At 45.0% G+C, this 15,854-nt stretch overlaps 1 protein-coding gene across 3 annotated transcripts in view; it reads right to left on the minus strand.

The window, feature by feature from the left end:
* Positions 1-15,854, minus strand: part of nfyc (nuclear transcription factor Y, gamma) — a 73,289-nt gene that overhangs the window by 32,250 nt on the left and 25,185 nt on the right. For all 3 annotated transcript variants that reach the window (XM_068006384.1, XM_068006382.1, XM_068006383.1), the window contains exons 4-5: positions 10,585-10,698; positions 8,469-8,564 (exon numbers count right to left, since the gene is read on the minus strand). In XM_068006384.1, coding sequence (XP_067862485.1) covers positions 8,469-8,564; positions 10,585-10,698 — 210 coding nt within the window. The remainder of the gene's footprint in view (positions 1-8,468; positions 8,565-10,584; positions 10,699-15,854) is intronic.

Genomic DNA, 15,854 nt, shown 5'->3' on the forward strand with positions numbered 1-15,854 from the left:
GCATTACACTGCAGGTGAATATTGGAGTAAAACTCAGCACTAGGTCACTGATACATATATCAACAATGCCCATGGATGTCCATCTTATAGCAATACACACACTGTACAAAATTGGAGACTACCACATGGACCTGCTTCATAGTCTCAACTTGCTGAGGAGTTTAGCTACACCCAGGAGCTGACTGTGGAGATAGTTCGATGAAATCTGAGAAAGCAGGGAGTTCAGATATAAAAACAAACACAGCTCAACGAAAATTGCCAGGGGTCTCAAAATGGATGAAGCGACTCCGTATCGTCTCTCTGATGAGTGGCACGTGAGCAAAGCTCTGGAAATGTGCGTCTGGAGTGCTGAGATGCACTTAAAAGATTAGAGACAGGTGTAGGAAATTAATAGAGTTACTCAACAGGCCCAGATATTGAGGGAAAGTTACAAGGCTGTAATCTAATCAAAAATGTTATAAATCAATTACCTAATATTCAGCCAGAGACCCATTCACTTTATGGCCATCGATTTAAGACACCATTTGGGATACAGTAAACCGCAGCTCTAACTTGATGCGGCAGATTCCCCAGCCGAGTTCTAACTCAGACACAGTTGTTGAACAAAGGCACGAGGAAGAGGAGGATGAGAGTAACAATAATGGACGGTCAGTAGCTGTCTGCAATCACATGCTGTTAAGGAAGGCCATAGGAACAGGCATCCAAGCCCGCCTTCTATGCCAGGGGAAGAATAAACTTTAAAACACATCTAATGTGGGGATTCTGAACTTATTTTTATAGATTGCTGGTCAACGTCAATCAATGACCCTGACATACAGAATCTCTGCAAACAACACAATCGTATCTACTTCTGACTGCCAAGATTTTTATAAGCACGTACACATTCCATAAAATTTAACTACCTTTCTAATTTCTTCCCTTACAATTGGCAACTTGTCAATGTTCCAATAATCTGACAAGTATCTACTGACACTATTCCATTACATGTCCTAGCAACCTACTGAGCCACATTCCAACTACCAGGTTATCTGCTGTATGGCTGCGATTTCCTACATCTAATTAAATAACCAGAACAGGATGGCCCAGTGATTGCTGATCTACTGTGCTGGAGTAGGGATCACACCCACAATGCCCCACAGCTACCCACTACTTCTCCATTTGTCTCCTACTCTTTCCAACTTTGGTGCTGTCCTGTGCTACTTTGATCTTGGAGGGCACTGGGGACATCCTACAGTTTAACCAGACTTTCAAAAAACAGCAATAAAACTGGCACTAAATACAATCAGTTTTGTACCACAAACAAAGTGAAGGACTGGTCAATGAAGCAGTTTAAGTAATAATCGCAGTTTAAGTAATAATCAGTTGCCCAGCTTGGCATCATTTCCCCCTTATTTCTTCATTTACAACATCTCCTCTTCTACTTCTGTGGCATTCCTTCACCTTGGTTTCTTGGAGGAGTGTGTGGCTCACTGCCAGAGAATTCCACACCTCCAAACAACCCTCAAAAGGCGGTGCATGAGGACACAGTTTCTTGCCGCACCCTGGCCTCCCGAGCTTGACCAGAACATCAGGGGGAAGCACCAATCAGAGCACCAGCAATTCACTTGGGGCAAGGCTGAAATTTGGAGACACTGCTGGAGACAGAGCTAAGCGAGTTCGGAGGTGGGTAAAGGAGGGCCCGAGAGCGGGAGAGCTGAGCTAGGGGTGATCGGAGGCGGATAAAGTAGGGCCCGAGAGCGGGAGAGCTGAGCTAAGGGAGATCGGAGGTGGGTAAAGGAGGGCCCGAGAGCGGGAGAGCTGAGCTAAGGGTGATCAGAGGGGGATAAAGGAGGGCCCGAGAGCGGGAGAGCTGATCTAAGGGAGATCGGAGGGGGATAAAGGAGGGCCCGAGAGCGGGAGAGCTGAGCTAAGGGAGATCGGAGGTGGGTAAAGGAGGGCCCGAGAGCGGGAGAGCTGAGCTAAGGGTGATCAGAGGGGGATAAAGGAGGGCCCGAGAGCGGGAGAGCTGATCTAAGGGAGATCGGAGGGGGATAAAGGAGGGCCCGAGAGCGGGAGAGCTGAGCTAAGGGAGATCGGAGGGGGATAAAGGAGGGCCCGAGAGCGGGAGAGCTGAGCTAAGGGAGATCGGAGGGGGATAAAGGAGGGCCCGAGAGCGGGAGAGCTGAGCTAAGGGAGATCGGACGGGGATAAAGGAGGGCCCGAGAGCGGGAGAGCTGAGCTAAGGGAGATCGGAGGGGGATAAAGGAGGGCCCGAGAGCGGGAGAGCTGATCTAAGGGAGATCGGAGGGGGATAAAGGAGGGCCCGAGAGCGGGAGAGCTGAGCTAAGGGAGATCGGAGGGGGATAAAGGAGGGCCCGAGAGCGGGAGAGCTGAGCTAAGGGTGATCAGAGGGGGATAAAGGAGGGCCCGAGAGCTGAGCTAAGGGAGATCGGAGGGGGATAAACTAAGACCAGCGGTGGAGTTCCAGAGGTGACGCGGCTCAGGGGTGGCAGCTGATTGGTAAGTAGGTTCAGGTGAGTATTTCTACTATTCTACAATGCAGTAACTAAAGTAAAAAGAAAGGGATGGTCTGCAGGTCTTATAGCAAGTAGTGTTTTTTAGTGAATCAAGGTCCCTAGTGTAGTTAACATTCTCTAAATTAAGGGTAATTTTAAGGAGTAAACTCCTTAAAAGGAGTAACTAACGAGCTTAATCTAAGGCAAGTCATGGCAGCAGAGTTCACACACGTGATATGCTCCTCCTGCACTATGTGGGAAGTCATGGACACTACCGGTGTCCCTGGCGACCATGTGTGCAGGAAGTGTGTCCAGCTGCAGCTACTGGCTAACCGCATTTCGGAGCTGGAGCTGCGGGTGGATTCACTGTGGAGCATCAGTGATGCTGAGATTATCGTGGATAGAATGTTCAGTGAGGTGGTCACACCACAGGTAAAGACTACATAGGCAGAAAGGAAATGGGTGACCGCCAGGCAGAGTAAAAGGACTATGCAGGTAGAGCAGGAGTCCCCTGGAGCCATCTCCCTCTCAAACAGATATTCCACTTTGGATACTGTTGGGGGAGATGGCTTATCAGTGGAATGCAGCAAGAGCCAAGACCGTGGCACCACGAGTGACTCAGCTGCACAGGAGGGGAGGAAAAAGAATGGGAGAGCAATAGTGATAGGGGATTCCATCGTAAGGGGAACAGATAGGTGTTTCTGCGGCCGCAGACATGATGGTATGTTGCCTCCCTGGTACTAGGATCAAGGATGTCACGGAGCGGCTGCAGGACATTCTGAAGGGGGAGGGTGAACAGCCAGAGGTCGTGGTCCATATCGGGACCAACGACATCGGAAACAAAATGGACGAGGTCCTGCAAGCAGAATATAGGGAGTTAGGAAATAAATTAAAAAGCAGGACCTCTAAGGTAGTAATCTCGGGATTACTCCCAGTGCCACGTGCCAGCGAGAGCAGAAATAGGAGAATAGACCAGATGAATGCGTGGCTTGAGAGATGGTGTAGGAGGGAGGGGTTTAAATTCCTGAGGCATTGGGACCGATTCTGGGAAAGGCGGGACCTGTACTCGCCGGACGGGTTGCACCCAAGCAGAACCGGGACCAATATCCTCGCGGGGGCATTTGTTAGTTCTGTTGGGGAGGGTTTAAACTAGTATGGCAGGGGGATGGGAACCAAAGGGCAGGTACAGATAGGACAAATTCAGACCAGGAAACGGGAAATAGAAAAGCAGTTAGTGACGTAGTTAGCGACTCAAAGGCAAAAGAAGCAAAAGGTTAAATAGTGTTCAGCACAGGAATTTGACAGGGTTAAAGGGTAGATACTTCAATGCAAGGAGTATTACAAACAAAGCAGATGAGCTAAGGGCACAGATGGAGACATGGCAGCATGATATCATTACTATAACGGAAACCTGGCTTAAAGAGGGGGATAGCTAAGGAAAAGATGGGCCGATCAGGGATGATAAGGGTAACCTGTGTGTAGAAGCAGAGGACGTGGGTAGGGTTTTAAATGACTATTTTGTCTCCGTATTCACAAAGGAAAGGGATGATCCTGACATCGTAGTTAAAGAGGAGAGGTGTGAAATATTGGATAAGGTAAACGTTACAAGAGAGGAAGTACCAGAGGGACTGGAATCCTTGAAAGTTGATAAGTCACCAGGGCTGGATGAATTGTTTCCTAGGCTATTGAAGGAAGCCAGGGAGGAAATAGCAGATGCTCTGAGGATCATTTTCCAATCCTCACCAGATACAGGGGACTGGAAGACTGCAAACATAGTACTATTGTTTAAAAAGGGTACAAGGAAAAGGCTGAACAATTATAGGCCGGTCAGTCTTACCTCGGTGGTGGGCAAACTATTAGAATCAATATTGAGAGATAGGATAAACTGTCACTTGGAAAGGCATGGTTTAAATCAGGGATAGTCAGCATGGATTTGTTCAAGGAAGGTCATGCTTTACAAACCTAATTAAATTCTTTGAGGAAGTGACGAGGAGGATTGAGGAGGGTAGTGCAGTGGATGTTGTCTACATGGATTTTCGTAAGGCATTTGACAAGGTCCCACGTGGCAGACTGGTCAGAAAGGTAAAAGCCCATGGGATACAGGGAAATGTGGCGAATTGGATCCAAAATTGGCTCAGTAACAGGGATCAAATGGTTAAAGTCGATGGATGTCTTTGCAAATGGAAATCCGTTTCCAGTGGTGTGCCACAGGGCTCAGTGTTGGGTCCCTTGCTGTTTGTGGTATATATTAATGATTTGGACTTGAATGTAGGGGGCATGATTGGCAAATTTGCAGACAACACAAAAATTGGCTGTGTAGTTGATGGTGAAGAGGATAGCTGTAGACTCCAAGAAGATATCAATGGGTTGGTGGAGTGGGCGGAAAAGTGGCAAATGGAGTTCAACCCGGAAAAGTGTGAGGTAATGCACTTAGGGAGGGCAAACAGTAAAAGGGAATACGCAGTAAATGGGAATATATTGAGAGGGATAGAGGAAGTGAGAGACCTTGGAGTGCATGTGCACAGGTCCCTGAAGGTGGCAGTACAGGTTGATAAGGTTGTGAAGAAGGCATACGGAATGCTCTCCGTTATTAGCCGAGGTATGGAATACAAAAGCAGGGGTGTAATGATGGAACTGTATAAAACTCTGGTAAGGCCACAGCTGGAGTATCGTGTGCAGTTCTGGTCACCACATTACAGGAAGGACGTAATTGCACTCTCTGAAGACAATGCAGAGAAGATTTACAAGAATGTTGCCAGGACTTGAAAATTGCAGCTACGAGGAGAGATTGGATAGGCTGGGGTTGTTTTCCTTGGAACAGAGGAGGCTGACGGGTGACTTGATTGAGATGTACAAAATTATGAGGGGCCCAGATAGAGTAGACAGGAAGTACCTGTTTCCCCTAGCAGAGTGTTCAAGAACTAGGGGACACAGATTTAAGCTGATTGGCGGAAGGATTAGAGGGGACATGAGGAAAAACCTTTTTTTACCCGGAGGGTGGTGGGTGTATAGAATTCACTGTCCGAATTGGTGGTAGAAGCAGGGACCCTCAACCGTCTTTGTAAAAGTACCTGGACCTGCACCTAAAGTGCCGTAAGTTGCAGGGCTACGGACTGGGTGCTGGAAGGTGGGATTAGAATGGGCACCTGGTTGTTCTTCGAGCCGGCGCTGACTGGCCCCCTTCTGTGCTGTATCTTTTCTATGGTTCTATGCTTCTGCCACGTGTCTTTACCAGCTTGCCAGTTAAAGTGGTCATTGGCAAAGCTCGGAGTAGAGAACCTTCCCACGCCGTCAACCAGGCACTGGGACGTGGCAAGGGAAGGCCGATTTATAAAATCTTCACTCAAATTTACTACGATCATTAGTCTTACTGGTGCAACCTGGAGGGTACTGGGCAAAGGTTGAGGGCTAGTCACGCGTTTCGGGGGGGGAGGGGGGGGGGGGGGAAAAGAGAGAAAGAGGAAAAAGGAAAAAGACAAATGTTTATTGAAGCTGTGCTAAGTTTGGAGTGTTCGACAACAGGAGGAACCCTATTCTATTCCCCATCCCTCACCCTGAACACCATAAGTACACCTACACGCTGAAGTTCAGCTTTTACCACACACAAACATAATGCAATGGGGCTGTTCAACCATGGAATGACAGAGAAGCAATGAATCATTGAAGCAAGCAGCAGCCAACAGCTGCAAACATCTGACTGAAAGCCCTTCCATCTCCACACAGCTTCCAGTCAAGGATGTTTACAGCAGCATAAACTGCCAGTAATCGGCACGGTCAAGACGGGTAAGGGGCCACTTGTTAACTAAAGCCTCATAAACCATGCACTAGAACTACAGTGGCGATAATCTCACAACCGGTACACATAAGAAGAGACTTGATAAGGAACAATGACACAGAAATCCCAACCTGATAACTCCATTACCCCACTTCCTGTTCCTTAGGCAAGGTGCCAACATGAGAACTATTCCTAGACTTCCACCAATGACACTATGACCAGACAGTTACAGTGCTCGCCTGGGACAAGAACCCCCCCTCACCCCTCCTCAAAAGATATTTCCACATCTCCCTGTGGAAAGCAGGCCCAGGAACTTGTGTAGTCATTACTGCATATGGTAATAATCTAGCATAGTGAAATCATAACAGTAAGACATACAGTGTAGCTTATCTAGCCATGAGGGGCGACTCCCACTGTATAGGGTAAAACCCCAGTAGACCAAGACTTTAACTAACCAAATGGAGAGTCAGTAGTAACCCGCTGGTTATGGTCACCAATCATACCATTATCACTCTGGTCTGAGTCTGAAACAAGAGGACGTGGTGTAGATTTCATTGAGAATTCATACGGGTGCACACACCTAACCAGCCAGAGGTGCAAAGCAACAGTGGTATTCATGTAAGCTCATTAAAGTCAAACTAATTCAACCATCAAGGAAATCTCTCCTCCACAATGGATTGTCTAACTCCAACACCACTAGCCAACCAAACAAAACGACAGCCAGCTCCTTCCTTTCTGGAAACCACGAGGCCCAAGTGTCATTATTCAGCTAGAACCATGGCAAGTGCTTCTGTGAGAAGGTAGGCAGACTATTATGGAGTCAAATTTTTTGAGGAAGGTGACTTAGCAAGAAATAGATTCTGGTTCAGTGACTTGAGACAAGGATATCCAGAGACTTTTAGTGGCAAGGTAACATAAACATCCAACTGAAAGCCGTATTTATCATGTAAAGCTTTCAGTTAAAGATGTTTACACGACCGCTGCACCAGAGCATAACTGAATGGTCAGAGGGTAAAAACAGACAGCACACACTTACAAAAACTAAACAGCTGATCCTATTAGAATCAAACGACATCTTCCTCTGTATCCTACGGCTAACCAGCTTGTCCAGTCTTAAGGTACATTCCCTTCAGGTCGCTTCCTGTCTGAGGCCGTATGCCCTCCTCCAGGTGCCCTATTCCTCCTGAGACTGCGCGTACTGAAAGCTGGTGACCGATGCCAAAATATTAAAAGCCAGTCAGCAACTGGAGTGAAAGTCCAACGACTGTCAAGATGCATGCTGAAGGAGTGCAGCATCAGTGTGGTACTGGTGCATGGCAGAGTATTTTCAGCTGTGGATTTTTTTTTTTTTTGAGGGTGGATTTTCTTTGCCCGAAGCGCACTGTGCACAAGCACAAAAAAAAGCTGTCTAAAATTGAAGAAGAGCAAACATGTTATGGACTTTGTTCAGAACAGACCCTTTTAAAGTTTCATTAGGATCTTAAGAAAACCACAGGTAACAGGGCAGCAACGCAAGAAACCGCTAAACTCCAACCACCTCAGATTAAGTATCTCCTACATTTGGGTCATAAAAATAAATCCACACCACCTAAAGGATGGTGCCCTAACAGCAGGGATTAAATAAACAATTACATCACAGGGATTATTAATATTTCAGTGAACTTTTAATCCCCCACTAGCAACAAACTCAGAGGAAGTTGGTATCTTGTTCCTGTAAATCAGCAGTACTGAACAAACTGTGACAAAAAACGAAGAAAATGAACACAACGAAATTAAAAAAAAATAAATCTAGGTTTCCCTTTTTATTTTCCTACTCACAAAAGACAAATATGGAGAATGTAAAACTTAACGAAAGGTAAAGACATTTTAAAAGATTTGCTTGCGTGTTCTGCCACCAGAAGGCACTGTTCCACATTGCTGAAGAAAATAACTCAATGCAACTACTTGTGAGAAATCCCCAATGACCGTACCCCCTCTTAGATGGGAGTGCAATACCCAGCCAGTACCACCAGCCTTAGAGGGGACACGATACTCAGCCAGTACCACCAGCCTTAGAGGGGTCACGATACTCAGCCAGTACCACCAGTCTTAGAGGAGAATGTGATACTCAGCCAGTACCACCAGCCTTAAAAGGGGGGAGTGCAATTCAGATTTCTGATGATCTCCAACATTCTTAGATGATTTTTCTTTCTCCTTACCTGTCGTTTCGGAGGCTTGAGCTCATCTCTAGGAACAATGTCAATCAGAAAATCAAACTGATCGAACTTTGTGATGGCCATAGCGATGTCGTTCCTCTGTCGGGAGGGAAGGGAAACACCAAAAGTACTTGAGAAACAGGCATGGCCACAAAGCAGCAATACAAACAGGTAATTCGCTGCGGGAGTGGAGATTTCTCAACAAACACCAGTTCATTTGGCGAGGCAAGGTTGCACAGGTTTTCCATCCACAACACCTTCATTTCATGATAGAAAGTTCACCCCCTTTTTGCCCTAAAGCACTATTCTAGTTCTAGCTCCTGGAATGAACATACAACTTGGATTAGGCCAGCACTTAGACAGTTTGAAAGGTTTCTGACAGATTGAGGGGTATGATGAGAAGGTGGGTAGGTGGGATTGATATGTCAAAAAGGAAGGGATAGGATGTTGAACAGCACGCCCCATTTCCTGTTCCTAAAAGCTTGTGTTACGAGTTTAGAAGCTGGGTGGGCACCCTCCTGTACAGTTATATTACATTAAAACCTTTTACTGCTGAGTCAGTTAGACTCTTAGTCAGCAGTAAAATAAAGTTAAAATCTTTTATGCCAGGCAGCAGCCAAATCGAGAGTTGTCCAAATACTGACCTTTAACCTTTGCTTGTATTATACAGCAGTTAACCCTCCAATCCCTAAAAATAGGACTCTATTAATGCACAGCATGGGTGGCTCCCAAAATCCATCGGAATTGAAACCCCAAGTGTTCGAATTTCTTTCCCCCTTGAAACACTGGTGAGTAAAACACTGAACACAACAGAAACTGGAGACCCTGGGCTATATTCTGGTCTGTGTTGAATGCTCAGTCTCAGCTACAGCAGTGAGGAGGTGCTATAACTCACTGCAACATCTCTGGGCAAATGGGAAGGGGAGGGGAGGAGAGGAAAGCAGAACTGTTCCCAACAGCCACAGTTCCCAATCTTTCCTATTGAGTGATCCCTGCAGCAAATGAACACTGTGGGCTTCAGATAAGAACAGGATTTGGTTCAACTCTGGTTCTCCCTCCCTCCGCTAATTAGCAGACAACACTCATGGCCCAAGCCACCCCTGACGGACGCTGTGTGCCAGGTAACACTGTACCCCCACCACTTGACAGCACCCCCACCAACTATGGAATCATACACCAGCCAGAGGGGAAGGCAGGCTATGAGGAAAAAAATTGGAGGTTTAAAAGTTACACTTCCTTGTTTATACATTTAAATCCTTTTATACCAGCCAAGCAGCCTGCTCCCAGCTTTCGTACATTACTGCTTGGTCACAGCCTCAGAGCTGCTGACAGCAACCTGGGCTCATTCATACCTTCCTGTTCTCTTTGTGGAGAAGCACCTCTTTTGTTAAGATTTTAACAAAGCAAGAGTTGTAATTATGCTTAGAAGTAAGCTCGGGTGCGACCTCACACACTGGACCGAGTGTGTCAGTCAGAGGTTTGAAGCCACACCTTACAGCTAAAGACTATTCAGTTCAACCAGATACAGGTTAATGCATTATACCCTCTCCCAAAAAAAAAGCAGATATGCACCAAACAGCTTAAAGTCTGTTACTTTGGCTACACCAGCTGTTAACTACTTCCAGTCACCAGCAATATCCACTTCCACAGGGATAACCTGACACCGGAATAGTCATTCAAATTAAAAAGCAGCACACGTGCTGTTTTTACTTGAAACAAATAATGAATTAAAAGACAATATGAATTAAGCAGCTTCTATTGATGAGTAGACAGTATGTGGGATAATATATCCTGCTTTTAGGAATTACGTTAAAGCTCCTCTCCACTATTCTGCTTGACTGCGAGTGTGGGACAGCCAGCGCACAAGAGTCCCATGTGGATGTGATCAGCGCGAAGGAGTGCTGGAGGATGCTGGGAAAGACACCCTCCCAAGGACAGTTTTGCCCCTTGGTCCCAGCTGACACCCACATCCCTGCCCTGTCCGAGTCTGCAGATCAGCTGAGACAGGCCTCCTTGTGCAGAGTCTGATCCTCTCGAAGATGGATTATTGCAGTCTCGTTTTAAACCCTCCCCTCCAGTCAAATTTCTGATTTCAGCCAGCCCACAGTTTGCACAGTACCTGCAGAGTCCTGCGTTTGTTGTCTTCAGTGTGTATCCACGCTCGCAAGGATAACTCTGTAATGAAAATCTGAGCTGCCTTCGCAAATAGCACTGGTGCCTCTGCACTGATCATCTGCCAAGATAAAAGGAAAGAGAATGTGGTGGTTATATCTTAACAGGCTCTGCTCCCGTCATCTGCTCTTAATGAGAACAGGCTGATCAAAGCACTTCTACTGACAGTGCTGTACTAATGCAGAGCTGAGAGGCACTGCTCACTCTGCAAAATCCCACACAGACCAACAGCTTATAATAGACTTAAAAACCGTCCCTGATTTTCTGTTACTCTGGTGCAATTTGAAACCGAGCAACTGGCAGTCTGGATTTTTTTGTTAAAAGTTTATAAAATGATCAGCGTTCCAAACCTGGACAGGAAATTAAAAAGAGTAAGATTTCAAAAACTCCGTTGATATTTATCCTTCCACCAAGAATTCACAATTGTAGGGGGTACATTCAAACTTCGGTTATTTGTTAAAGCAAAAACCTAGAGTCTGTTTAACAATCAGGTGAGACACCACTCACTGCAGATTTCACTTGTTCAACACTACAGGATATAACATTGTTGGTGTATTAAGAGCATCGAGTGGTAGTTAAAGAAAATAAAGCATCAGACCAAACTACCCTAAGTATCTAATAAATGGGGGCCATTTCAATAAGACACCATTCAACAATAGTGAAGGTGCCCATATTAGACAGGATGTCAACATAGTAACTATTGATACATAACATGTTCTGCCACTAACTATCACAAGCACAATTAGTAAATACAAGGTTACATGCATGAAACACATTAATGATTTGGTGTTTTGCCTAATGTACAAACCTTCACCAAGATGGCTCTATGAATCCAAAACTGCACTCAAAACAACAATCCTTCCATCATATCTATAATATATTATAAATCTTACATCTGTACACATTCCCTGTCAACTTTATTCCATTATAATTTCCTATGTTCACACTTGTAATAGAAACTGCCTATGCAAACTTGTTATGCTGCAATTATACCATCAATCCTAGCGGAGGTACTGCACTGGAGTGGAGTGAGTGCAATTACAGCGTGACAGGTTTGCATAGGGAATTTCCATTCTAAGGGTTGATATAAGAACTGATCATGACAATATAAAGAAAAAGAAGCAAATATATGACTTTAATATGGTGACTGATTTATGTCTGCACACCCTGGTCTGGTTACCCCTCCAGCACCATAAGACCACAGGTGGCCTTGGGCCCGTGTGCAACACCACAGGATTCAACTAATAACTGTATAAATACCCTGATCATCATCCCTTTACACCTTCTGCCAACTATGCCTCACAACAGGTTACTCTGCAAGGTGAAATTGGTGGGAAGTTGCTGCAATGGATTATAATTTGGCTGCAATCCCATGAGCAGGAAGTTGTTAATGGCTGTGGATCTGCTTGGAGGCCAGTTACCAGTGGTGTCCCACAGGGACTGATGTTAGGGCCACTGCTTTCTAGAATTTTCAAAAATGACCTGGACCACAGGTGTCTGCAAATTTGCAGATGATACGAAAATTTGTGCGAGTGTTAGGAGAACAATTTGTGCAAGCAGATTTAGATGAGCTAGGAGAATGGGCCAAACTCTGCCAAATGGTATTTAACCGTAGATAAGTACAGTGTTAAGAACGTGGACAAGACCAACACCAAGTATACTTACACTTTACATGGAACAGAACTAAAATCGGTTTGAGAGAAAAGGATCTTGGCTTTATAATTTATAATTCTCTAAATGGTTCATAACCAATGCCGAGGAGCCATAATCAAAGCAAATAGGGTTCTGTTGTATCAACAGAACTATGAATATAAAACAAAGCATACCATTTTGTTCTTGTACAAGACCTTGGTTAGACCACATTTAGAATACTGCATCCAGTTTTGGTCTCCTCATATGGTGGGTGACATAGAAGCTTTGGAAAGGGTTCAGAGCAGGGCCACAAGAACGATACCCAGCTTAAGCGCCTCCGGACATTTTACGACTCTAAAGGCGCTATATAAATGTAAGCTGACGTTGTTGTTAAACAACCATAGTTACTCAGATGGTCTTAAGAGATGTGTAGACTTCAGGGTGATTTAATAGAGGTATATAAAATAGTTAAAGACTAGATTTTGTTCCTATTAATAGATGATTTCAATTTGGCAAAGACCTGGGGTCATGCATATAAGTTATACATGGGTAGGCTGAGGTTAGATGTTTAGCGGTTCTTCTTTTCCCAGAGGATAGTCGAACTATGGAACGAGTTGCTGGCTCTTGCAGTGAGTGCTGACTCTCTGCAAACCTTCAAAAGAGACCAGTTCCTGGCTGGGGCAGAGGTCATGGCATACAGAAGGTAGGTGAGGTACTAATAATAAGGGAGGGTTAACGTGATCTCTTGGACTAGCTTTGGTCGCCTACGGGGGTTGGAAAGGAATTTTCCAGTTACTCCCCCCTAATTGGCTGGGGTTTGTATCTGTTTCTTGCCTCTTCCAGGAGATTACACGGCTGTTGGTGGGAGTTTAATGCTTCAAGTATCGTGACTGTGAGGGGCCGGGTTGATGGAACAGATGATTTTGATGGAACAGATTATCTTTTCCTGCCCGTTATTTTCATCTGAACATGGAATTACAATCTCTTAAGATGAAGTTACTTCCTTAAAACTGACTCCCAAGTATGTATTGACACACATCTATAGAATCTTCGTTTCCATTTTGTAGTGAAAGTTCCCAAATTTCATGGTCAGGCACTGCATTCTCCATTATCCCTCCATTCGACTGCACAGAGCACCACAAAAAAATAAAGCAATCCAGTTGCTATAGGAGATTCAATAGTCTGGGAGATAGACAGACCTTTTTGTGACTGCCGACGTGAGTCCCGAATGGTGTGTTGCCTTCCCTGTGCCAGGGTAAAGGACGTTACCGAGAGGGTGCAGAACATTTTGAGGGAGGAAGGGGAACAGCCTGAAGTCGTGGTCATGGTCCATGTGGGAACTAATGGCATAGGATGGAAAAGGGTTGAGGTCCTGCAGTCAAAGTTTCAGGAGCTAGGGAGGAAGTTAAAAAGCAGGACCTCAAAAGATAGTAATCTTTGGATTACTCCCAGTGTCACGCACTAATAGGTATAGAAATAGTAGGTTAATGCGTAGCTGGAGAAATGGTGCAGGAGGGAGGGCTTCAGATTTCTGGGGCATTGGGACCAGTTCTGGGGCAGGAAGGATCTGTTCAAGATGGATGGGTTGCACCTCAACAGAACTGGGACCAATGTCCTTGCGGGGAGGTTAACTATTGCTGTGGGGGAGGGATTAAACTAATTTGGCAGGGGGATGGGCACCAGAAACGAAACATTAGAGAGGAGAAACAAGCTGCACAGAGGACAGGGAGGGACAAGTAGCACTAGAGTAAAGAATCGTTCAGAAATAGGAGGGATCAAACATGGGACAAATGTAAGGCAGTCTAAGATGAGTTTGGCATGCATGTGCACAAATGTATGTAGCGTGGTAAATAAGGTTGGTGAGCTGCAGACACAAGTGGCAATAACGGAGACCTGGCTCAAAGAAGGGGAGGATTGGGTACTTAATATTCCTGGCTACTCAGTTAGGGAAGGAAAGAGAGGAGGGTATTATAGCACAGGAAAGTGATGATGTAGTTGGGGGGGCCAAAGACAGAATCTATTTGGTTAGCATTAAGAAACAATAGAGGAGATATTACACTACTGGGTGTATACTCTGGGCTACCAAATAGTGGGAAGGAGAGAGGACCAAATTTGTAGGCAAATTACAGAAAGATGCAAGAATTATAGAGTAGTGATTATGAGGGACTTCAATTATCCCAATATAAACTGGGATAGTAGCAGTGTAAAGGGCAAGAGGGGGAGGAATTCCTGAAATGTACAGAAGAGACCAGTGCGTTTGCAGCCCAACGAGGAAGGAAACAGTGCTGGATCTAGTTCTGGGGAATGAAGAGCATGTTTCAGTGGGGGAGCATTTGGGGAACAGCGATCATAATATTAGGTTTAGAATAGTTATGGAAAAGGACAAGAAACAATCAAAGGTGAATGCTTAACTGGAGAAGGGCTAATTTCAATGAGTTAAAAAGGGATCTTGCGCTGGTGGATTGGAATCAAAAATTGGCAGGCAACACGTTAATTGAACAATGGGAGGCCTTCAAGGAAGAGATGGTTTGGGTACAGTAGAGACACATTCCCAGGAAGGGGAAAAGAAAGAACATCCAAAGCTAGAGCTCCCTGGATGACTAAAGATATAGAGATTAAAATGAAACAGAGAAAGGAGGCTTATGGCAAATGTAAGGTTCATAATACAGTAGAGAACCAGGCTGAATACAGAAAGTAGAGAAATCTAAAAAAGGGAATAAGATGGACAAAGCGAGAGTATGAGAACAGATAAGCAGCTAACATAAAAGGGAACCCAAAAGTCTCTTATAAACAAACATATAAATAGTAAAAGGGTAGTCAAAGGAAGGGTGGGACCAATTTGGGGCAAAAAACAAGATCTTCTTGTGGAGGCAGAGGGTATGGCTAAGGTACTAAATGAGTACTTCGCATCCGTCTTCACAAGAGAAGAGCATGCTGCCAATATAGCAGTAAAGGAGGTGGTAGAAGCAATACTGGATAGGATAAAAATAGATAAAGAGGTACTTAAAAGGTTAGCAGTACTCAAAGTAGAAAAGTCACCTGGTCCAGATGGGATGCATCCTAGGTCACAGAGAAGGGTGGAAATTGCGGAGGCTCTGGCCACAATCTTCTAATCCTCCTTAAATATGGGGCAGTGCCAGAGGATTGGAGGATTGCAAATCTTAAACCCCTGTTCAAAAAAGGGGAGGGGGATAAATCCGGCAATTACAGACCAGTCAGCCTATTGTCGGTGGTGGGGAAACTTTTAGAGATAATAATCTGGGACAAAATTAATCGGCACGGTTTTGTTAAAGGAAAATCATGTTTGACTAACTTCATTGAGTTCTTTGATGAAGTAACAGACAGGGTTGATGAATAGTTTGGTTGATGTTGTGTATATGGACTATCAAAAGGCATTTGATAAAGTACCACATAATAGACTTGTTAGCAAAATTAAAGCCCATGGGATTAAAGGGACAGTGGCAGTGTGGGTACAAAATTGGCTAAGGGACAAAAAGCTGAGTGTAAGTGGTGAATGGTTGTTTTTCAGACTGGAGGGAAGTATACAGTGGTGTTCCCCAGGGGTCAGTATTAGGACCACTGCTC

Source organism: Heptranchias perlo, chromosome 26 (genome assembly GCF_035084215.1).
Source record: "Heptranchias perlo isolate sHepPer1 chromosome 26, sHepPer1.hap1, whole genome shotgun sequence".
Taxonomy (NCBI): Eukaryota; Metazoa; Chordata; class Chondrichthyes; order Hexanchiformes; family Hexanchidae; genus Heptranchias; species Heptranchias perlo.